We start from the raw sequence: 18,953 nt of genomic DNA, 5'->3' as shown, positions 1-18,953 counted from the left end.
ATTTAACAGTATCTGCCCCCTTTAGAGTCACAGGCATCGGCGCCTTTGCCCCTCCGTGACCGCTGGCTGTGCTCGAACCTCTTCTCCCACGTCCAAAACGTGCCTTAACCCTGGACAGGTTGCCCGTTCTCCACGAAACACCTCGACCTCCCCTTGCACTTTTCCCACCACTCCACCGGAAAAGGCCCCAAAGCATCAGCGCGAGACTCCAGATGTCGGAGGGAAACGACAGAAGATTTCCGAATCAAGGAAGGCTTCTGGCCGCCAGAGCTCCCTGGAGGTACAAGATTCAAGCCTAGTTTCAGTGGACGGGCAGAATGCGGTCCCAAAATCGGCGAGTCGCAGTCTGGCCTTGGGAGGCGAGACGTCATTGCTTGGAACCTCGAGCCAGAAAAATGGAAAAACGTGGGAAGGGACCCCTGGAGAAAGCGGCTTCCCATGGGTGCGCAAAACGTATCAAACCACGGCCTGGCATGGTGCTTTGTTGGGCGTGCTTGCCAGCTGCTTCAAGATTTTGACTTCTTTCCCATTACAGTTGGAGGTGCTAACCTTGACCGTAAAGTATCTGGAACCTTGCTAGTCTGGGCAAGCGAAGTCATTGAGTAGGTACCTAGGTAGGTAGCTGCCGTGACCAAGCTTGTGAACGATCTTGTACTTTTTTCTCATCAAGACTATCACCAATCAGGAGAGGATGGTATCCTCCAGGTCCATACCTGTTCAGATCTACTACATCCTCCACATAATTAGGTAGGTATACAAGAAACTGTCAGTTGACATCTCAGCACACAATATCGCTCGAGGCACGAACTTGACGGTCATACTGCGCCAGTTGAGGTATGTCGAGGGCGCTTTAGCAAGCTGCCAATGGTGCAATATATTGCGCCCCCATGACAAACAAACATGTTTTTTTTTTTTTTGCTTTTTGTTGTCTTCGTCTGGAGGATTCTTGTGTTGGTTGGCGATGCTTCTGGGAGATGTTTTACTGGACCAAACAACAGGCAAAAAGAATAGCCCAGCTAGCCCGTGGTCCAAAAAAATCGATCCCGTTGGGACTCGAACCCAAAGCCTCTGCCACCGGAAAGCAACGCGCTACCATTGCGCCACAGGACCGAGATGATTTATTTTCGGCGGTTGAGACCCCTATAGCCCTAGGCTCATACAGATCACATGATCACAAGCAATCTCAGCGCTTCCGTTTCCATTGTTCGAACCTGGAATTAAGGGAGTGGGCCGTCGACGCATTTACAGAGACTAATAGCAGCGCTTCGGGCTCGGGTTCTACAGTAGTTAATTTGCCTTGTCTTCGGCACTTGGTAAACCCCGAGGAAAAATCGATCCCAGATTTCGTATTCAACAACATCGACAGACGAATCAAGACCTGGCGGGAATGCTGGAACGGAACTCGATTCACCTGACGGTTGCCGGGCCAGTGGAAGAGAAGTGGCATATTCGTGTGGGGATGTTTTAGCTTACAATTGCCATCGGTAAAGCTTGTTCTTACGCGCCTCGTAGGTAGCCGGCAAGCCGGTATGTCATTGCCTGGGCTGCAAGGTTAATTTCTAATCATATTTGTTACACGTGGAAGTAATAGCAGCGATGAGCCCGAGGCGGACTTGGTAACCAGAAAATATACAATAAAGAACTCAATGTTATTAGCTTGGTAGTTTGTCATGTCCTGCCCTGCACGGTTATGCTCGTTGGAGTCGACCTCGAGAGGTTCTCTAGCGCTGTCTCTCCTAACAATGATAACCGTTTAGCCCCACATGTCATCCCATCTCAGGGACCATGACTGGCCAACTTTTGGCTCGTGTCCCACCCTGGCTGCTGGGGTCGACATCGGATTGACTGTAGATCCTTGTGTGTTCTGGAGGCAGGCAAGGCAGTGCAAGATATTTCCTCTCCTTGCTGACTCCAGGCCGTCCGGGCTGCCCATTTCGTGTCTTTGCATCGCATCCTTCTGATCTATACTGGCGAAGGGATCAATTGGTATTCCAATAGTCAATCATCGTGTCGTTTTAGTACTGTCTCGTTCAAGGTGTTATTCAATCGCGTTACCTAGGTAACTTTGGTTGGCGTGCCTTTATTCGCACAAGGTACATTCCTACGTCACAGCTCAGCTAGCTTCCCCTCTTCCAACAGGCCTCACTCAGGTACCTCAGCCAGGTAGGCACCCCATCCCCAGACCAGACCCAGTCTTATTCTCGAGCAAAACACATAATTCAACCATCATCTGCATTGCTGGTCAACTTTTCCAACCTATACTGACAATCAACAAGTGACAAAGACCCCAGATTCACGCTCTGCCGAGCCTGCCCACCATGGAGTCCTTTGCCACTCTCAAGCGTCGCACCACCGAGGTGCTACAGACCGTGCCGCAGGCACTACCCAAGAAGTTTCCTAACATGCCGAACATGCCCAACATGCCAAATATGCCAAACATGCCTAATATGCCCAGCATGACCAATATGCCAAATATGCCGAGCATGCCCAAAGTTAGCCTGCCGTCCATGTCATCCATCCCCGGCATGGGCGGCGCGCCCGCGGACAGGAACGCCATTAAGGCCAGCTGGGAGCGCATCTCGATGGATTCGCTCCCGCGGTCCAATCACACGATCGACGTCGTCGGCAACACAGCCTACATCTTTGGCGGCGACACATCGTCCCGCGGCGGCCAGGTCACCAATGACATGCACGCCGTCATCCTGCCCATGAGCGGCGCAAGCGCAGACTACTACACCATCAAGGCCGTAGCCGCCCCCGTGGCTGTCGAGCACGCGCCGCAGGAGGAGGGCGTCACTCTTCCGGCACAGGAGATGGCGAAGACAAGCAAGGAGAAGGACCTCACAGAGATTTCCCTCACGTCCCCAACAACGGCTACCGCGCCAGAGTTGCCCATCATCAACGAGCCAGTCCCCGACGACGCTGTCTCCGCCGCGGGCGAAGAAGCTGAAGAGCAGCCTCCTGTACCACCCAGCCCCAGTAGGATGGATAAGGGGAAAGCCCCCGCCGGCCCTGCACCTCCAGCAGACAAGGTCCCGCCCGCCCGGGCAGGTCATGCATCAGCCGTGATCGGCAGCCGCATATTCATCTTTGGTGGATCCGACATCGACAGCAAAACTCCCTTGGACGAACGTGGCCGCGTCTGGGCATTCGACACAAGGACGCACGACTGGACCGCCCTGGACCCCAAGCCGCCAGCGCTCCCCGCCCCTCTGACCCCGCTCACGCTCAGTACCGTCGCGCACCCGACCTACCCCTCCCCCAGGATACAGCACTGCGCCACGGCGACCGACAGGCCAGGGAAGCCGGGCGAGCACGGCCACAGCAGGCGCGAAGGCGGCGGCAGCTGGGGCTTCAACAAGCACGCCGGCCGACGGCCGAGCAACTGGCGAGAGTGGGTCGAGGGCGACAGCGCCGAAGTGGGAACGCCGCAGGCACCTATCGTAGGCAAAATCGCCGCGGCGGCCGTGGACGAGGAGACCGACGGGTACGGCACCTTTTTCGTGCACGGCGGCGTGCTCGCCGACGGCACCCGGACCAACGACGTCTGGGCCTTTGACGTGCATTCGCGAGTCTGGCAGCAGCTTCCCGACGCACCCGGCGCGGGAATCGCAGGCGCCGCCATCTGCGTCAGCAGGTCCCGGCTGTACAGGTTCGGCGGGGACATTGCGGCGCTCGAGTACCTGGTGCTCGGCCTGGACACGTTTGACGACAAGTCGGCGCTGGGCGAGGAGGTTAGCGTCACGGCCCGCAGCGGCTCGTGGAGGTCGCTCGGCGAAGAATCGGACCACACTGCCGAGGACGCCACGCAGCACCCCTCTCCGGGCCCCCGGGTCGCACACGGCATGCGCGTCGTCGCGACCGGCGGCGGCCGAGAGTACATCGTCGTCCTCCTGGGCGAGGGCCCCGAGGCCGGCCAGTTCTACGACGACGCCTGGGCCTACCAGGTCCCCGCGCAAGGCATGACCACCGCCTCCGCCATTGACAGGTTCAGCAAGGTGCTGCGCCGCAAGTCGGGCGAGGGCAGGTGGTACCGCGTCCAGGCCCGGGCTTTTGACGAGGATGACGTACGTGCCGCCTCGGGCCCGGGGCCTAGAGGCTGGGCAGGCGTCGCCGGGTTTGCGGACGAGAATGCCATTGTCGTCTGGGGCGGTGTCGACGAGGCCGGGAGGAAGTTGGGAGATGGATGGATTCTGAGGCTGGACTAGATTCGTCCTGGCCCCATGTTGGCATTTCTTTTGCGAGCCTGCGAGCGGATTTGCGTGGTTTCTTGGGGGTTGTATCACGCCCGTACTTTCAATGTGACGATGGGCAACAGCCCATATGTATGATTTTACTTGTCGGATGTTCCTATAGCTTGGATATTATGGAAGCTTATAAACTACAAGCAGATTCTGGACCCATCCGTCTTAAAGCACGTGCGAACATTCAAATCATCTTCTTGAAACCTTCCTGGATGCATTTGACAATACAGAGTGTATGTACATAAAAAAAGAATTGGTGTTTTTCCTCTTGTCTTTTACCCATCCGTTCTTACAGATGACATCTTATCAACCAAAAAAAAAATGATCCACTAGTTCTACCTGCCCCAGCTTCTCGGCTCCTGCTACAACTTTAGTCGATCTCCTTACAGATCACTCCTCGTGGTCTCAATACCCCATGGCTCGCTCGTCAGGTTCGTGAGGCCTCCGCTGTGCTCACACGAGTGGCGGCCGCTCAGAGGACCAGCCGGGGGCACCGCCTTGCTGGGGTCCTTGAGGCCGGCAAGTAGGCTCTTGGTGGTCTCCGGGGTCAGATCTTCGTAGTAGTCATCGTTGATCTGGATCATGGGGGCGTTGACGCAGGCGCCGAGGCACTCAACCTCGATAAAGGTGAAGAGGCCGTCTGGGGTGGTCTGGCCCTGAGAGATGCCGAGCTCCTCCTTGATGGCCTTGACGATGGCGTCAGAGCCGCAGCCGCCGAGCTGGCATGGTGTCTGTCGATTTGAGGGCAAAGTTAGCAACGGTTAGTCTCTAGGCTCAACGCTTCACATGAAAGATTGCCGGAGCTGTAGCAGGCAAGAAATTTCTTGCTGTAGGGTAATGAATCCGCATACCGTCGTGCAGGCCTGAACAAAGTACTTGCCCACGGGGGTGCGGTTGTACATGGTGTAGAAGCTAGCGACCTCGTAGACGCGCATGGGAGGCATCTCAAGGATGCGGGCGACCTCGTTCATGACGCTGATGCTGGTGAAGCCGTGCTGACGCTGGCCAATGTCGAGCAGCGGCATGACGGCGGCCTTCTTGTACTGGGGAGGGTAACGCTTCAGGACCTCGGTGATGACCTTTTCGTTCTGGGCCGAGAACTTGAAGGGGATGTCTGGGTTGTTGTCGGGCGTGTTGCGGTGCTGTTTGTGATTGAGGGTTCCATTGTCAACGACTTGCAAGCAGTATTGACGGTACGCAGGTTAGCTAAAGGAGTACGTACGACCATGAGCGTATCGCTACGTCTTGAGGCCGTCGAAGAGATTGTCCTGCTGCTCATGCTGATCTGCGACTTTGGTGTTGAGCGGCACGCCGACCGGACGGCGGTGCGGATTAAAGGCGTCATTTTGCTTGCCATTTCGACGATACGGTCGGCGCCGAGGCTGGGCCGGGTACAATTGAGTGGTTTTCGGGTTTTCGGAGGTCGACGTCGGCGCGGGTTCTGAGGAAATGTGGTGATGGTAGTTTGCCGGCAGCTCCTCGAATATCACCAAAGCTTCTCATCTCGGACCCGGCGCCTTGTTTCCATCCACCCATTGATTGGATTTGCCTTGACAAAAGCCGTTGTTGTGATTGGCTGGTAGCTTAGATGACATAATCATGGTAGCAGCTCCTTGTCATGGCTTGAGCTTTGCTGGACATGTTCTCAATTGGACCCTAACCCTTACACCAGCTTCTGCCTGTCAAGATGGAACCTCTTACCTACCCTTTACCATCATCTCTCGCAACAATCCCGCAGCATCCAGAATCATCACTTGTCATCTCTGCATTACAATCCAACCTTGGCGCGGCAGATGGCTTTATGCCTCTCAAGCGAGGCCATACACGGCCTCTTCACCCTCTCTTGCGCCGTCGCTCACCTTGGCCTTCGATAGCGCCTAACTTTCAATGCGGGACTTTATGATTTATAAATATCTTCGCTTGGCGGCATTTGCTGTGCTTGCACTCTTTTCCTAGGAACAAGATCGACGTCGTCATGGGGTCGGCAGTCCAGTACCGCAATCTATCAGATTCGGTTCCAAGAGGTAGTCTTCTTCCGACTTGTCTCTATTGGGAAGCTGCTTTGGTCTAACGCCAACCATACACTTTGCTATGGCTGCGATGCGGAAGAAACGGTTTTTGCCTAAACCCTCCGTCCCAAACTCTCGTGTCACACAAATGCAAAAGAAGGGCTCTCGAACGGGATTCTGGACCGTTGAATAATTTCCCCAGTTGAAGCCAAGAGCGCTTCTCCCAAAAGCTGGCATTAGACACGTCGATCTGCTTAGCAAGCTGCCGTTCGATGGTTTTGCATATAGCACTTTTCTACGTATGTCCCAAGGGCGCTAGTATACATGCCGCAGCAAACCTCGCACATGAGCTCACAGAGTTCGCCCCCACAGAGGCGTCAATCACGGGTTTCCCGGACCGTATTCTCCAGCTGACTCGGTGTAATATGCCCACTGTTTGGGAATAGATTGCCGGCCCCTTGTCTGCTTTCACGTCAAAGCAGTCATCCGTCCTCCGTCATGTCAGATTGACGGCTTTGCGCAGGCCTGGAACAGATTGCCTGGTAGTCTATCCCACAGCCACCCGCATGCGATATGTGAATGCCAATGCCGATGATTTGTGGACAATGTCCAGCCGTCCAAGTGAGTACACTGAGTGGCGCCGAGCACAATCTTGGCTCTCTTCGGCACCGCCTGCACTTTATCTGTCTCACGAATTTCGGATAGCCTGCGCGGTGTATAGATCCCGTATGGGAAGGAGAGCAACATCCCTATTTGGACTGCGGAGAGGACCACCGCTTGGTTGATTGCCGGCACTGTAATGTATCGACTATAAATGCGTCTTTTCCCATGTTGTGAACAAACATTGATCGGATCTGAAATGTCACCCTGCCATCCCGCGACGCGTCGATCTTCTGGAAAGGGAACCTTCATAGTCGAAGATAGTAGCAGGCCTGTCGAAGAGTCACCACAGTCTTTTGCCCATCATGAAGTTCTCACTCACTACTGTTGCTGCCTGTGTCACCGCAGTGCAAGCCCACGCCATCTTCCAGGTTGGTTTGCCATAACCCTGCCCCTATTCAACTTACCAAAGTCACTGGCTAATCGAGACATGGCTATGGACAGAAAGTGTCCGTCAACGGCAAGGACATGGGCCAACTAACCGGCATCCGGGCCCCTAGCAACAACAACCCTGTCATGGACGTCAACTCCAACTCCTTGACCTGCGGCACCCCGGGCACCACCTCCTCCGCCGTGATCGACGTCCCCTCCGGCGCCAGGGTGGGTGCATACTACGGCCACATAATCGGCGGCGCCCAGATCCCCAATGACCCTGACCACCCCATCGCCGCCTCGCACAAGGGTCCGATCCAGGTCTACCTGGCCAAGGTTGACAACGCCGCCTCGGCTAACCCCAACAGCGTGAACTGGTTCAAGATCAACTCGGTCGGCTTCGACTCGGGCTCCAAGAAGTGGGCAGTCGACACCCTGATTCAGAACCAGGGCTGGCACTACTTCAACCTGCCGTCGTGCGTCGCCCCCGGCCAGTACCTGATGCGCGTCGAGCTGCTGGCCCTGCACTCGGCCAACAGGCAGAACCAATTCCAGTTCTACAGCTCGTGCGCCCAGATCAACGTCTCGGGGTCTGGCAGCTTCTCCCCCTCGCAGACGGTCAAGTTCCCCGGCGCGTACACTGCCAACGACCGAGGAATCCTCGTCAATATCTACGGGGCCGGCGGCGCCACCGACATGTCCGGTTCCGGAGGCGTATACTACCCACCTGGTCCGGCCGTCATCAACTGCTAGAGTGAGCTTCGGGGCGAGCTTGGATTTCTTTTTTTCCTGTTTTTGATATATGGCGCCGGTAGTTCATACTGTAAACTAGCATCATAGCTGAATAAGCGAGAAGTAGAGGAATGCCATTCAGTATTGGTGTGTGTCAAGAAAAAGAAAAAGTCAATTCCGGCATGATTGCTCAGCGTGTCATGACGTAAGGTCTAAGCCTAGCTTAGAAGCTACCTATGGCATGAATTGAGTTTCTAGGCCTTCGTTGGTATAGGTTCGGAAGCTCACTTACTACGTCGGCGCGAGTCTAGCACATTCACAATCGAGTCAGGTACACCCCCTCAACGACGAAGCTTAGGCCGGTATCGCATGTGAGTGGTCGAGTGTCTTGCGTCAGGTAAGTAGGTAGTAGCCGAAAAGGTAGCTACTCCGTACTTATTCCTGGGGCGATAGCCGAAACTCGACTTTTTGCACCAAAGTTGGGATGGAAAAGCATCCAAACCTTAGTCTGGGCGTTCCGACTCGGCTCCAAAGCATTTTAGCTAAACCTTGGCAGCTTCTAACGTCAGACGAGCGCCGTTGCCTGCGTGAATATGTCGCAGAGCTCGTTTGATCACGCGGGGTGCTGTTGTTTACCACGGGGAAAGTAAGAAAGAAAAGAAAAAGTCTTGCAAGAAGGCAGGAATACCAATGAAGCAAAGTCGAAAGGTTATTGTCTAGGTAGACAATGAATGTAGTAACCACCCTCTATTAAATCGCTAGATGTACGATATCCGTAAATGGCCCCATACGGCCTTTTTCCGCTTCTCCCACTATATGCTTTCCTTTATTTTCCACCCTGAGCTTCGGCGTGAGCCTTCCTCTGCTTCCTGGCGGTGAGCTTCTTGGAGATGAAAACGCCGGCCACGATGCAGGCGATGACGAAGACAAGGCAGAAGACGACGACGACGCCGGCCTCCTGCTTGGCCCAGTTCTCCTCGCGCTTGACGAGGACTCCTGTGTTGATTGCGGGCATGTTTTGCTCTTTGTTCGATGACCGAAAATTTGCTGGCTGCTGTGCCAGGCTTGTGTGTGTGTGTGTGTGTGTGTGTGTGTGTGTGTGTGTTTATCTCAGCGTTATATGTTGCTTTTCTTGTCCTTTTTGCGTTTCGCTTATGCTGGGTGTGTCAGTCGGACTCTTATGTCAAGTTGTTTTGGGGCGTGGTGCCCAGAAAAACTTGTGTCTCGAGGATGGACTTGGTTTCTTGGAAGAGCAGAATAATTTGTTCCTGTCTCTTGCAATGTTGGGGCAGAATGAAGGATTTGCTTTGCGCCCTGACATGCGGCGGTGTATACTCTTGACGGTCGGACACACAACCACAGCTATGTCGTAGCTAGACAGAGCCGAGCGAACGAAGAGGAGGTTTGTGCACCGGAGGGACTTTGTGTTTTAGATAAGTTATGGGGAGTAAGATATATAGTAAATACAGCTATGCTTACCTGTTCTAGATCTTGGCTTTCCTGTATGCGAATAGAACTTCTCCGAAATTCCGTGAGGAGGCGTTGTTAACAGAACTTTGGGCGCAAAAAGGTGTGGCTTGCGAACGGGACCCTGAAATTGATTTCAGACGTAGAGAGGTATTGTTGATAAATAACGTCGCAACAAGCACAACAAGGGTATGGCAAGGGGCTGTTAACGTTCAAGGACAGGTAAACTCCAAGATAAAATGAACAATGAGCTTAGATCGAATGAGATGGGAGTGATGTAGGTGAAGAAGAAGGAAGGAAGAATAGAGCGATCTACCAGAAGGACAAAGAAAGGACAAGAGGAGGACCCCGGTTTAAACTTCTACCCTTGCATGTCACCGAGGCAAAGCTCTCAACCATATGAGGTACCATAACGAGAAAGGATGTGGCTCCATGACATCCCAAATAAGCCTTTCATTTGCTTGCATGCAGCCACATGACAACGGGCAAGCAGCTTGGAACGAGTATGTACTGTAGCGCTCGCTATACTCCAGGCAGACCAACTGGGTTCGGGCTTACCCCAGCTTCGCCGAGCTCCCCTGCCTCCCCGCTAACGCCCCACTTGGCGTTCACTAACAAGCTTTTGCTCCCCCGTTTTGCCGAGATGCTAGGCCTTGTCAGGCTTTTTTCTGGACGGCTACCTTACCGTACCTTAGTCATTTCTGTGATTGGGCTGTCAGGGTAACCCAATCATCTCCGGGCGTGCCGGTGACGAGAAGAATCGTGCTTAGTAGGAGAGTATACAAAAGGCAAAAGCAAAAACAAAAGAGGGTCATGAAGATGCGGTGCTATTCGGCCCGGTATTTCCCTGGACCTGGAATGGGAAGGTTAGCCGATTTCGCGCAGAACTTGGTTGCAAAAAACCTAGGAGGCGTCCAACGGTCATGGCGGGAATGATGGTTCGATCGAAGGCTTGCCCACCCAATATCTGCACCACACGTCACTGGAGTGGCCAGTTTGGGTCGAACGAGATCCGCTTGAAAGTGTAAAATACCGCAAGACTTCACAGATTGGTGCGCAGTACCTCTAATGTCAAGTAATGTTGCAGTAATTCTACTGTGGAAAAAAAGGGGGGAAAAGGAAGGAATAAAATAAAATAAAATTAAACTGCTCTTTTCATTTCAGGGGTTGAGTTTTCGTAGGCATCATCTCAGTACAGTTCAGACTTCTCTAGATGTATCAAGCCGTTTGGTGGCTGCCCATAAATAATTCATAATTGGTTAGCTGGAATACCCACAATACGGGAGATAAAAAGGCAAGAGATATCACTCACAGGAACAAACTGTCTCAGCTTCACCCCAGCCTCACGCAGCACTGCAGCCGTGTCGGTATCCATGCTATAACCTTGGCTGTAAACAACCTCACTGATGCCCACCTGGGCGATCTTGATACTGCACGTCAGACACGGACACGTATCGCAGTACAGGATGCTGCCATCCCGGATCCGATCCCTCCCGGCCTCGAGGAGCGCATTCTCCTCCGCATGCAGACACAAGCACGTCGCGAGTCCCACGCCCGAGCTCAGTCCCTCATTGCACCGCCCGCACCCGCCCTCGCCGCAGTTTAGCAGGCCCCTCGGCGTGCCGTTGTATCCAGTCGAGACGACGCGCTTCTCGCGGATGAGGACGCAGCCCACCCGCCGCTTCATGCAGTTGGACCGCTGCGCCGCCAGGCTAGCCAGGGACATGAAGTACGCGTCCCAGGTCGGGCGGAGGCGGTCCTCGTTGGGCAGGTCGACCTTGCCCAGCGTCGCGAACAGGTGCGCGACTGACGACGACGTGTTGAGCAGCCGGACCGTGGCCCGCGACATGAGCGCCATGTGGCCGGAGGCGGCATCGTAGAGGTGCTCGTCGGAGCGCTGGACAAAGGCTGCGAGGTCCTCCTGTACTGTGTCTTCCTTTTGCCGTTTTTGATGGCGCTCCCAGCGGACGGTGAGCGGGGCGTCGACGCTGATGAGGAGAAAGAAAGGGCGTTTGGCGAGGATGTCGAGGAGGTTGGCATCCTCGACCAGCGTCACGAAGCGATCTCGCCATCGTTTAGTGACAAAATCCAGAAGGTCAGTCTCGGTGGGAAACTCTAGTAATTTGCCATTCAAAGTGACGCCTGTCTGCTCCCGCATGGAGGTGCCGTTGACGCCATCTTGGCCCTCTACCTTCACCGACTCCTTCAGGGACTCGCTGATGCGAAGCTGTTTGAAGCCATGATGCTCAACTAAGTATTGAGCGACAGTGCTCTTCCCGGCACAGAGACCTGAATGGGTCCTGTTTCAGCTTTCACAGCCAGGATAAAAAGTTCGGTCACGGGATCTTGAGGCTTCGGAGTCTGGTTTGTGTTTTTGAACGTACTGCCGCAAATGCCAATAAGCATAGTTTGGAGAAAGAATAGTCACTGAGTAAATGTGTCCGTGAACTTTGGGTATGTAATCAGTCAGCTTTCTCAAGTTGCCGATGTTTACTAATTGCTTTGATGTGGAGTTGATACATCAGCCATGTGAAAAGTATCACAAGTGAGCAACAGCGTCCCGAGAACCAAAAGTCTGCTAGACACAATGTTTTGACAGGGCGACACTAGGCCGACATTTTCCCGTCCTGCCCCTGTCAGCCCCGCCAACAGAGCATGACCAGGGTGTCTCGAGCTTCCTCCATATGACAAGATGAACTTCTGACTACCATCGTGTTGCCTAAAAATGCCACATGCCCAAGGTATTTTTTCGGAAGAAATCAACCCAAAAAAATTTGGAGAGAGATCACAGGTCATACACCACGTGTCGTTATCTAATGCATTTGGCTTCACCCTGCTGAAACGGATAATCGCCCAGACTACCTAAAGTTAGCAGGTTGACTTTGACCTCAGGTAAGGCGCCTAATTCAGTAGAAGTGGAGGCCTATTGCAGCCTGGCAAGCCTGGTCAGCACCACAGATAACCGCATCGATGCTTCCAGGGGAAGTTTCAGAAGGGCCCACTCACGCGCGCGCACAACACGCAAAGCAGCAGCTGCCGCCCCAAAGGTTACCCCGCAATACATCATCTCCAATCCCACCTGCAGCTGGTTGAGCTCTTGTGCAGGCAAGTAAGCAGGCAGCCATCACCCACAAAGTCTCTCTACACCAGACAGCTGGAGCTTTCATCCAACCTTTGTCATCGCTTTCCTCACTTTTCAGAGGTTATCAGAAAATCATCATTCTCCGCCCTACTGGCATCGATAATAAGTTTCGTATACTTTTCGCTGTACGAGTACCCAGAAATCTTGCTCACAGTCCACCAAAACAACAGCTATACTGGAGCGTCGACAAAACCAAGGGTTGCATATCTAGCTTGAACCGTTACTACATTCAATCATGTCCGGAAATGATGAGGCGGCCGCGGCAGGCGTCGCGCCACCTCAGACTCTGCAGTTTGCGCCATTCGAGTCACAGATAGAGATGCCCTTCTACTCCGCTCTCTTCTCTCGCAAGCTAGATCATGACAAGCTCGACGACTCGGTGCGCCCCGTTATTGGCCTCTACCAGCCAATGTCGGAGAGGCCACCAGCCGAAAGCACAAGAATGCAAATACAAGGCGGGGCGTTGTCTAGTTCACAGTATGTGCTTGCTGCATGTTTTTCTGAGTGAATCAAAGTACCGAAATGGATGAGTGGAGTACGTCGTGCTAACCCTAGGCCCATCGTCAGTGTTCCTATGGGATATACTCGCGCAGACGGTAGCATCAGGAATTTCAACACCATAGAAGATTTCAAGAAGGCAGACAAGGGAGCGATATTACGACAGGCTGGAGCTCAGGTATGTACGAGATATGATTACTGACTCCGTTCAAGAAACAACTGTCCTCCTTACCTGCTAACCATATACTTCCAGATCTGGGATGCTATCAAAGATGGCTCCATATACGAAATCCCTTCACTTCTCTCCTCCTTTGCAATTCTGTCTTATGCAGATCTCAAAAAGTACCGTTTCACATACTGGTTCGCATACCCTACCCTTCATTCAGTTCCAGCTTGGAGGCGGGATGGACCTTTAGCACGCTTCAGTTCTAAGGAGACTACCGCGCTTGTCAATGAGGTCGGTACTTTTCGCTATGCGCACGACACCAGGCAGCACGGATTTTTCCTCGCCAAGAAGGTCCCATACCGCTCCGGACCCTTCCGAAGGGGTCTGCCGCGTGATGATTCGGACGGAGACGACATTGGCTTCACATGGAGCATTGGTGCGTTGGGTGAATTTGAAAAGGGGTTTTTCAAGGGGATCAAGGAAGAGGATCAATATATCGCTTTCGTCGACTCCTCCAGCTACGCCGAGAACCCATCTTGGCCCCTACGGAACTTGCTTGTTCTGATTAGGCAGCGCTTCCAGCTCCAAAAGGCCAATATATTGTGCTACCGAGATACTCAGGCTAGGAGGGATGAGCCTCGGAGCATCGTTCTTCCCCTCGCCTCTGAAGGCCCTGCCACGCCACAGACCTCGGAGATGCCCAAGGTCACAGGCTGGGAGCGTCACCCTAGCAGCAAGTTGCAAGCTCGGGTCATCAGTCTTGCTGAGTACATGGACCCGACACGGATTGCGGATCAGGCGGTGGACCTGAACCTGAAGCTCATGAAGTGGCGCATTTCGCCAAAGCTCGACCTGGAAGCAATGCGGTCTCTCAAGTGCTTGCTTCTAGGTGCAGGAACGCTCGGGAGCTATGTTTCACGCAACCTGATGGGTTGGGGAGTTCGCAAGATCACTTTTGTCGACTACGGCAACGTATCTTTCTCCAATCCTGTCCGTCAACCACTATTTGAGTTCGAGGACTGCCTCTCTGGTGGTGTACCAAAGGCACCCAAGGCGGCCGAAGCCCTCAAGAAGATCAATCCAGGTGTTGAAGCTGAGGGTCATGTACTCTCTGTGCCGATGCTTGGCCACCCGGTGCTCAACGAAGCACAAACCAAGGAGGACTTTGAGAAGCTCCAGCAGCTTATCAAGGCTCACGATGTCGTTTTCTTGCTGATGGACACTAGGGAGTCTAGGTGGTTGCCCACGGTCATGGGTAAAGCCGAGGGCAAGATCGTCATGAATGCGGCCCTTGGTTTCGATACATATGTGGTCATGCGTCACGGTGCTGCGCCAAAAGATGGTACCGAGTCGACTCTGGGGTGCTATTTCTGCAACGACGTTGTGGCACCTTCTGACGTAAGTTTTATACTGCAATACCCAAAGAACACTGTCTGTACCCACGTGGAACGCTCTTACTGACACAACAACGTATAGTCAATGAAGGACCAGACATTAGACCAGCAATGCACGGTAACTCGGCCCGGAGTTGCAGCCATTGCATCAGCAATGCTGGTTGAAATGCTCACGAGCGTGCTTCAGCACCCGCAGAGGGAACACGCACCGGCTCCCAAGGCCACAGGACCGCCAGGCAACCCAGAGTACCAGCGCGACCCGCCAGACCACGCCCTAGGCATAGTTCCTCACCAGGTCCGTGGTTTCCTGGCCAACTTCCAGAACATGATCATCAGCGGCGAGTCGTACCCGAACTGCAGTGCGTGCAGTTCGCCCATTGTCGGCGCGTACAAGTCTGATGGGTGGGAGTTTGTCAAGAAGGCGCTGTCAGACAAGGATTACGTGCTGGAGCTGTCTGGCCTGGCCGAGGTGCAGAGGCAGGCTGAGGCCATGCAGAACGAAGTAGACTGGGACGAGGACGAAGACGTGGCGGCTGCCGAGGAAGGGGATGGTGAGATGCTTTAGGTGAGCGGTGTTAGTGCTCAACAGGTTTTTCTGTGATGCCCTCTCTGTATTAGTGGTCTGTATTGACAGCGGTGTTTTGGGAGTGTGGTGATCGACTGTTTGCTTTCCATTAGGACTGACGGCGTTATTGGATGGGAACGGCGTTGGCTGTTGTAGCCTGGATGGTTTTGATGTTAGTTTTGTACAGAACTTGGCTTCTGCTTTGTCATCAGAGGACAGTGGCTGTGATTAGCGCTACAAGAGGGGAATATTCGTTTGTATTTCAGCGAGCGAACACGATTAAACTTTTGTGCGTGCAGAGTAGACTCAACAGACCGAGTTGTTTTTATAGTGAAAGCTGGAATGGAAACATCTCCAAAAGCCAGTGGTTTTCGTTGGGTACAGGAAACTAGAATAATTTGTTGCCCAGCTGATATGTGAACAAGGTTGCCAGAGCTTGGCTGTAAAAGTGAAAGCAACAAGACATATAAAAACACAAGTCTATATGGTAATGGCATGTCAAAGCATGACAACATCTCAAGGAAACCCCCTTTCGTCTTTCCTTTGTTCCTTATACTTCGCTTCACAGCCTCTGCCTCCCCCTCGTCTCGATGGGGATGAGACACATACCGACAAAGGCGGCGAGGATCAGCACGGCGGAGAGGTAGATGGGGGCGGTGGAGCCGTCGCCGGGTATATTCGCAGCCAGGACGGGGGCGAGCAGCCCCGCGACGCGGTTGAGGAAGCTCGCCACCCCGGTGCCGGCGCCGCGGACCGGAGCGGGGAAGATCTCGGGCGTAAAGGCGTACAGCACGCCGTACATGATGTTTTGGGAAAAGGCCTCGATGCACGAAAAGGCCAGCTGCGCCGACGGCGTCGTGCCCAGCGTGGCGAAGCCAAAGAGGAAGATGGCGGACACCAAGGTGGATATGGCGAGCGTGCCCTTGCGGCCGAGCAGCGGGGATGGGTGGTCGACTGTGTAGGCGGCCAGGAGGGAGCCCGGCACGCCGACGATGGAGGTTATGGCGTAGTTGCGATAGGTCTCTGCGGAGATGGCTTGGGGCTGCGTGTCGGCGCGGGCGGCGACGACGGGAGCGGCGCCGGTAGTGGAGTCGCTGACGCCACGGGAGAGGTACTGGGGGAGGAAGGCGTTGAAGAGAGGGTAGCCCAGGCCGATGGTGGCCCAGATGAACCACATGATGGCGGTGGCCAGGCCGAGCGTCTTGTTGCTGAACAGCGGGCGGATGCGGTCTCCGGAGAAGGAGGCGAGCTTGGCGCGCAGGACTGAGGTGGTGTCGAGAGCCAGCCGCCTGGAGGCAGAAGAGGCAAAGGCATCGTCGTCGTCGTCATCGTCCTCGCCGGCAACGTCGTCCATGATCTTCTCCGTCAGCCACGTCTTGACGCCGTTGCGGTAGGCGAGGCCGTGAACGACAGCGACGGCCTCGGCCTGTCGGCCCTTTGATAGCAGGAACTTGGGCGACTCGAACAGGTTAAAGACAAAAAAGCGCAGGGCAAACATGAGCAGGGTGACGACGCCAATGGCAAAGACGAACCAGCGCCAGCCCTGGTCGACGGGCCAGTTGGCCATAAAGTACCAGGCAAACAGGCTGGAGCAGAGCTGGCCGACGGGCCACCAGACGGACAAGAGGGTCAGCAGGCTGCTGCTGGCGTCGGGGAGGAACTCGAGGAACAGGGCGCCATCGACGGGGAGATTGCCGCCCACGCCGGACCCCAACGCGGCCAGCATCAGGCACAGCCAGCCCCATGACGGGGCGTACGAGGCCAAGATGCCAAAGACGCCCGTGATGAAGAGCGTCGCGTTGAAGGCGATGCGGCGACCCATCATGTCGGAGCCGATTCCCCAGGTGAAGGAGCCGACGCAGAGGCCGAGGAAGAGGGTCGAGGTCGTGTAGCGGACCGTCTTTTCCGAAATGCCGAATTCGGCCGAGAGTGAGGGTAGGAGGAGGGAGACACCCTTGTTGGAGTATAAGTATCAAGTTTCAGCGTCGGTGTTTTGAGAATATAATAGAACCAGAAAAAATCGTTTGCAAAAAGAAAAGCTCACCTGCATCCACAGATTATCCGCAAACCAGCCAAAACCACACAGGAAAAACAGCTGCCAGTTGTACCGGCCCATGCCTATGTCCTGGACAGCCTTGTTAATGAGCTTGGACTTCATCTCGTAGGCGATCGGCCGGGTTCCTCCGCTGCCCAGCCGGACCTCACGCCTCAACCCTTCGATGCTATACTCGGCCGCTCGCATCTCGAGCATGCCCGCCTCCTCCCCACCGCGCTTCCCCCCGGCCTCGTCATCATTGTTGTTGTCGGCCGTCGACGGCGGCTCCTCGTACTCGGTCCTTCCGCTACGCGCCGAGTGGCTATACAGGTGGGCCTCCTCGAGCGGGATCAGCACGCCCGCGTAGCTGGCTGTCGTCTCCACGCGGAGAGGCCAGCGAGGGTAGAGCCTCATGCTCCTTTTTTTGGTTTTTATTTGTGACCTTTTTGGAATCCCCCTGAATTTTTTATGCCTTTACCCTTTCAGCCAGAAAAGGTACGATCAAAAGAAAAGGCGGGATATTAACAATGGCTCAACAAAAATTATCTTGAGATCTCCCCTGTCCGCAAGATGAGTGTGCAGACACCCCAAGGCTCACTAAATCGTGGTAGTATGGGCCTAGCGCGGAAGGCGTGATAATTAATAGCCAGAGCAGATGAGATGGTTTTTTTTTTTTTGGGGGTCGAAATAGGTTCAAGGTACACCTGGCCAGAGCCAACACAGAGAGACGGGACGCTAAGAAAATAAGACTGGTTGGGCAGAAGCCTCGGCTCATAAGAGAAGGTTTTAGAAGTAATGCAGTTACACACACTCCCACGCCCGATCCATCGGAGCTTAGGTTAGTTGTGAGCTTTTGTTGCGTGACAACCTTCTTCGGCAGACCCTTTTCGTTGCTGACAGGTATTTCGTTCTCTCTACCCTCCCTCAACGACGGAGCTTGTGAAACTGAGACACCCCGAACGTGTTCCCTCCTTGTAACCCAACGATTTGGGGGTGGGTGGTGGATCCCTGTCCAAGTTTAAAATCCGACTGTGCCTTGGACGAGGTGAATGAGTAAAAGGAAGATGCCGTTTTGATGAAAATCACAATAAGATGTCCTCCATTCAATTGTAGTTTGTGATTGTCGAAGGACAGGTCATCAGCAATAAGATTAAAGAAACCCCTAATCCCCTAGAAAAAATAAAAATAAAACTGGAGATGTTTGAACAAAACCAGGTTCGGGTTGATCAACCCCCTGCGCCACCCGAGCATACGTGGTAGAACTTTTTGAAGCAAACAAAAAAGTACAAAGTTACGAAAACGGGTACGTACAGTGCAAACAAAAAACTAATAACTACGAAAAAAAAAACACACACGCAACACAAAAGGCGAATCGGGGACTTGTACCTGGAATTCGGCCGGTATGGATGATGCAACCTAGCTGGTTCTCTACCCAGCGGCCCGTCTGATTGGACTTGTTGATCACGGGTACATTTCAGCTGGCACAGATTTCCCCGCGTTTGTTGTCATTGTCATACCTGCGTGCTGCATAAGAGAGGTTGACCCCCACGCAAAAGAATTCAAGAGGTGTATTACGAAGCCACTGAACTGCTACGATAGACTAAAACCTATTTGTCTGGTTGATTTGATGACGATGATGGGGGAAATGTGAATATTGGCTGATCATCCA

General features: G+C 53.9%; 8 protein-coding genes and 1 non-coding gene across 10 annotated transcripts; 3 read left to right on the top strand and 6 right to left on the bottom strand.

Annotated features, from left to right (window-relative positions):
• Positions 1 to 1,038: 1,038 nt before the first annotated feature.
• On the bottom strand, positions 1,039 to 1,110 carry MGG_20034. Its single transcript has one exon. It is a non-coding gene; the product is annotated as a tRNA-Arg (tRNA).
• Positions 1,111 to 1,884: 774 nt separating this feature from the next.
• MGG_07302 lies at positions 1,885 to 4,433 on the top strand. Of its 2 annotated transcripts, XM_003715484.1 has the most exons (2): positions 1,885 to 2,163; positions 2,277 to 4,433. In XM_003715484.1, exon 2 carries the CDS (start codon positions 2,319 to 2,321, stop codon positions 4,206 to 4,208), a length of 1,890 nt encoding a protein of 629 aa, XP_003715532.1. In that variant the 5' UTR covers positions 1,885 to 2,163; positions 2,277 to 2,318; the 3' UTR covers positions 4,209 to 4,433. The 2 variants fall into 2 exon arrangements, with proteins under 2 accessions (XP_003715532.1, XP_003715531.1); XM_003715483.1 differs by lacking the exon at positions 1,885 to 2,163 and having other exon boundaries at positions 2,199 to 4,433.
• MGG_07301 (uncharacterized protein) lies at positions 4,330 to 5,768 on the bottom strand. The gene is made up of 3 exons (XM_003715482.1): positions 5,467 to 5,768; positions 5,096 to 5,386; positions 4,330 to 4,975 (listed from the first exon to the last, which is right to left on the bottom strand). The coding sequence occupies exons 1-3, from the start codon at positions 5,599 to 5,601 to the stop codon at positions 4,628 to 4,630; spliced, it is 774 nt and encodes a 257-aa protein (XP_003715530.1). The 5' UTR covers positions 5,602 to 5,768; the 3' UTR covers positions 4,330 to 4,627.
• A 232-nt stretch (positions 5,769 to 6,000) lies between these two features.
• MGG_07300 (cellulose-growth-specific protein) lies at positions 6,001 to 8,258 on the top strand. The gene is made up of 3 exons (XM_003715481.1): positions 6,001 to 6,552; positions 6,700 to 7,284; positions 7,358 to 8,258. The coding sequence occupies exons 2-3, from the start codon at positions 7,219 to 7,221 to the stop codon at positions 8,036 to 8,038; spliced, it is 747 nt and encodes a 248-aa protein (XP_003715529.1). The 5' UTR covers positions 6,001 to 6,552; positions 6,700 to 7,218; the 3' UTR covers positions 8,039 to 8,258.
• A 585-nt stretch (positions 8,259 to 8,843) lies between these two features.
• MGG_15899 (uncharacterized protein) lies at positions 8,844 to 9,032 on the bottom strand (the record flags this gene model as incomplete). The annotated part of the gene is made up of 1 exon (XM_003715480.1): positions 8,844 to 9,032. One exon carries the CDS (start codon positions 9,030 to 9,032, stop codon positions 8,844 to 8,846), a length of 189 nt encoding a protein of 62 aa, XP_003715528.1.
• A 96-nt stretch (positions 9,033 to 9,128) lies between these two features.
• MGG_15898 (uncharacterized protein) lies at positions 9,129 to 9,532 on the bottom strand (the record flags this gene model as incomplete). Its single annotated transcript, XM_003715479.1, has 2 exons — positions 9,129 to 9,437; positions 9,497 to 9,532. Coding segments are annotated over 2 exons (273 nt in total), but the record flags the coding sequence as incomplete, so codon positions are not given.
• Positions 9,533 to 10,539: 1,007 nt separating this feature from the next.
• On the bottom strand, positions 10,540 to 12,109 carry MGG_07298 (deoxycytidylate deaminase). Its single transcript, XM_003715478.1, has 3 exons — positions 11,869 to 12,109; positions 10,797 to 11,773; positions 10,540 to 10,718 (listed from the first exon to the last, which is right to left on the bottom strand). The coding sequence occupies exons 1-3, from the start codon at positions 11,888 to 11,890 to the stop codon at positions 10,674 to 10,676; spliced, it is 1,044 nt and encodes a 347-aa protein (XP_003715526.1). The 5' UTR covers positions 11,891 to 12,109; the 3' UTR covers positions 10,540 to 10,673.
• A 249-nt stretch (positions 12,110 to 12,358) lies between these two features.
• Positions 12,359 to 15,656, top strand: MGG_07297 (ubiquitin-like modifier-activating enzyme ATG7). The gene is made up of 4 exons (XM_003715477.1): positions 12,359 to 13,103; positions 13,194 to 13,302; positions 13,378 to 14,688; positions 14,767 to 15,656. Exons 1-4 carry the CDS (start codon positions 12,862 to 12,864, stop codon positions 15,247 to 15,249), a joined length of 2,145 nt encoding a protein of 714 aa, XP_003715525.1. The 5' UTR covers positions 12,359 to 12,861; the 3' UTR covers positions 15,250 to 15,656.
• On the bottom strand, positions 15,492 to 18,551 carry MGG_07296 (membrane transporter). The gene is made up of 2 exons (XM_003715476.1): positions 17,294 to 18,551; positions 15,492 to 17,203 (listed from the first exon to the last, which is right to left on the bottom strand). Exons 1-2 carry the CDS (start codon positions 17,696 to 17,698, stop codon positions 15,812 to 15,814), a joined length of 1,797 nt encoding a protein of 598 aa, XP_003715524.1. The 5' UTR covers positions 17,699 to 18,551; the 3' UTR covers positions 15,492 to 15,811.
• Between the last annotated feature and the right edge of the window lie 402 nt (positions 18,552 to 18,953).

Source organism: Pyricularia oryzae, chromosome 2, assembly GCF_000002495.2.
Source record: "Pyricularia oryzae 70-15 chromosome 2, whole genome shotgun sequence".
NCBI classification, from domain to species: Eukaryota; Fungi; Ascomycota; class Sordariomycetes; order Magnaporthales; family Pyriculariaceae; genus Pyricularia; species Pyricularia oryzae.
The sequence above is the reverse complement of the archived record's forward strand: the minus strand, read 5'-3'. Positions and strand labels throughout refer to the sequence as shown.

What these genes read in the sequence shown, in the direction of transcription:
- MGG_07300 (XM_003715481.1), top strand. Translation starts at nt 7,219, where the DNA reads ATGAAGTTCTCACTCACTACTGTTGCTGCCTGTGTCACCGCAGTGCAA. An exon ending in AAGCCCACGCCATCTTCCAG is followed by an intron (nt 7,285 to 7,357) that starts GTTGGTTTGCCA and finishes GGCTATGGACAG; the next exon opens with AAAGTGTCCGTCAACGGCAA.
- MGG_07296 (XM_003715476.1), bottom strand. Translation starts at nt 17,698, where the DNA reads ATGAGGCTCTACCCTCGCTGGCCTCTCCGCGTGGAGACGACAGCCAGC. An exon ending in CGGATAATCTGTGGATGCAG is followed by an intron (nt 17,204 to 17,293) that starts GTGAGCTTTTCT and finishes TACTCCAACAAG; the next exon opens with GGTGTCTCCCTCCTCCTACC.
- MGG_07298 (XM_003715478.1), bottom strand. Translation starts at nt 11,890, where the DNA reads ATGCTTATTGGCATTTGCGGCA. An exon ending in GCTTATTGGCATTTGCGGCA is followed by an intron (nt 11,774 to 11,868) that starts GTACGTTCAAAA and finishes GGACCCATTCAG; the next exon opens with GTCTCTGTGCCGGGAAGAGC. An exon ending in AGCTGAGACAGTTTGTTCCT is followed by an intron (nt 10,719 to 10,796) that starts GTGAGTGATATC and finishes ATTTATGGGCAG; the next exon opens with CCACCAAACGGCTTGATACA.
- MGG_07302 (XM_003715484.1), top strand. Translation starts at nt 2,319, where the DNA reads ATGGAGTCCTTTGCCACTCTCAAGCGTCGCACCACCGAGGTGCTACAG.
- MGG_07301 (XM_003715482.1), bottom strand. Translation starts at nt 5,601, where the DNA reads ATGGCAAGCAAAATGACGCCTTTAATCCGCACCGCCGTCCGGTCGGCG. An exon ending in GTAGCGATACGCTCATGGTC is followed by an intron (nt 5,387 to 5,466) that starts GTACGTACTCCT and finishes AATCACAAACAG; the next exon opens with CACCGCAACACGCCCGACAA. An exon ending in TTGTTCAGGCCTGCACGACG is followed by an intron (nt 4,976 to 5,095) that starts GTATGCGGATTC and finishes TCAAATCGACAG; the next exon opens with ACACCATGCCAGCTCGGCGG.
- MGG_07297 (XM_003715477.1), top strand. Translation starts at nt 12,862, where the DNA reads ATGTCCGGAAATGATGAGGCGGCCGCGGCAGGCGTCGCGCCACCTCAG. An exon ending in GGGGCGTTGTCTAGTTCACA is followed by an intron (nt 13,104 to 13,193) that starts GTATGTGCTTGC and finishes GCCCATCGTCAG; the next exon opens with TGTTCCTATGGGATATACTC. An exon ending in TACGACAGGCTGGAGCTCAG is followed by an intron (nt 13,303 to 13,377) that starts GTATGTACGAGA and finishes ATATACTTCCAG; the next exon opens with ATCTGGGATGCTATCAAAGA.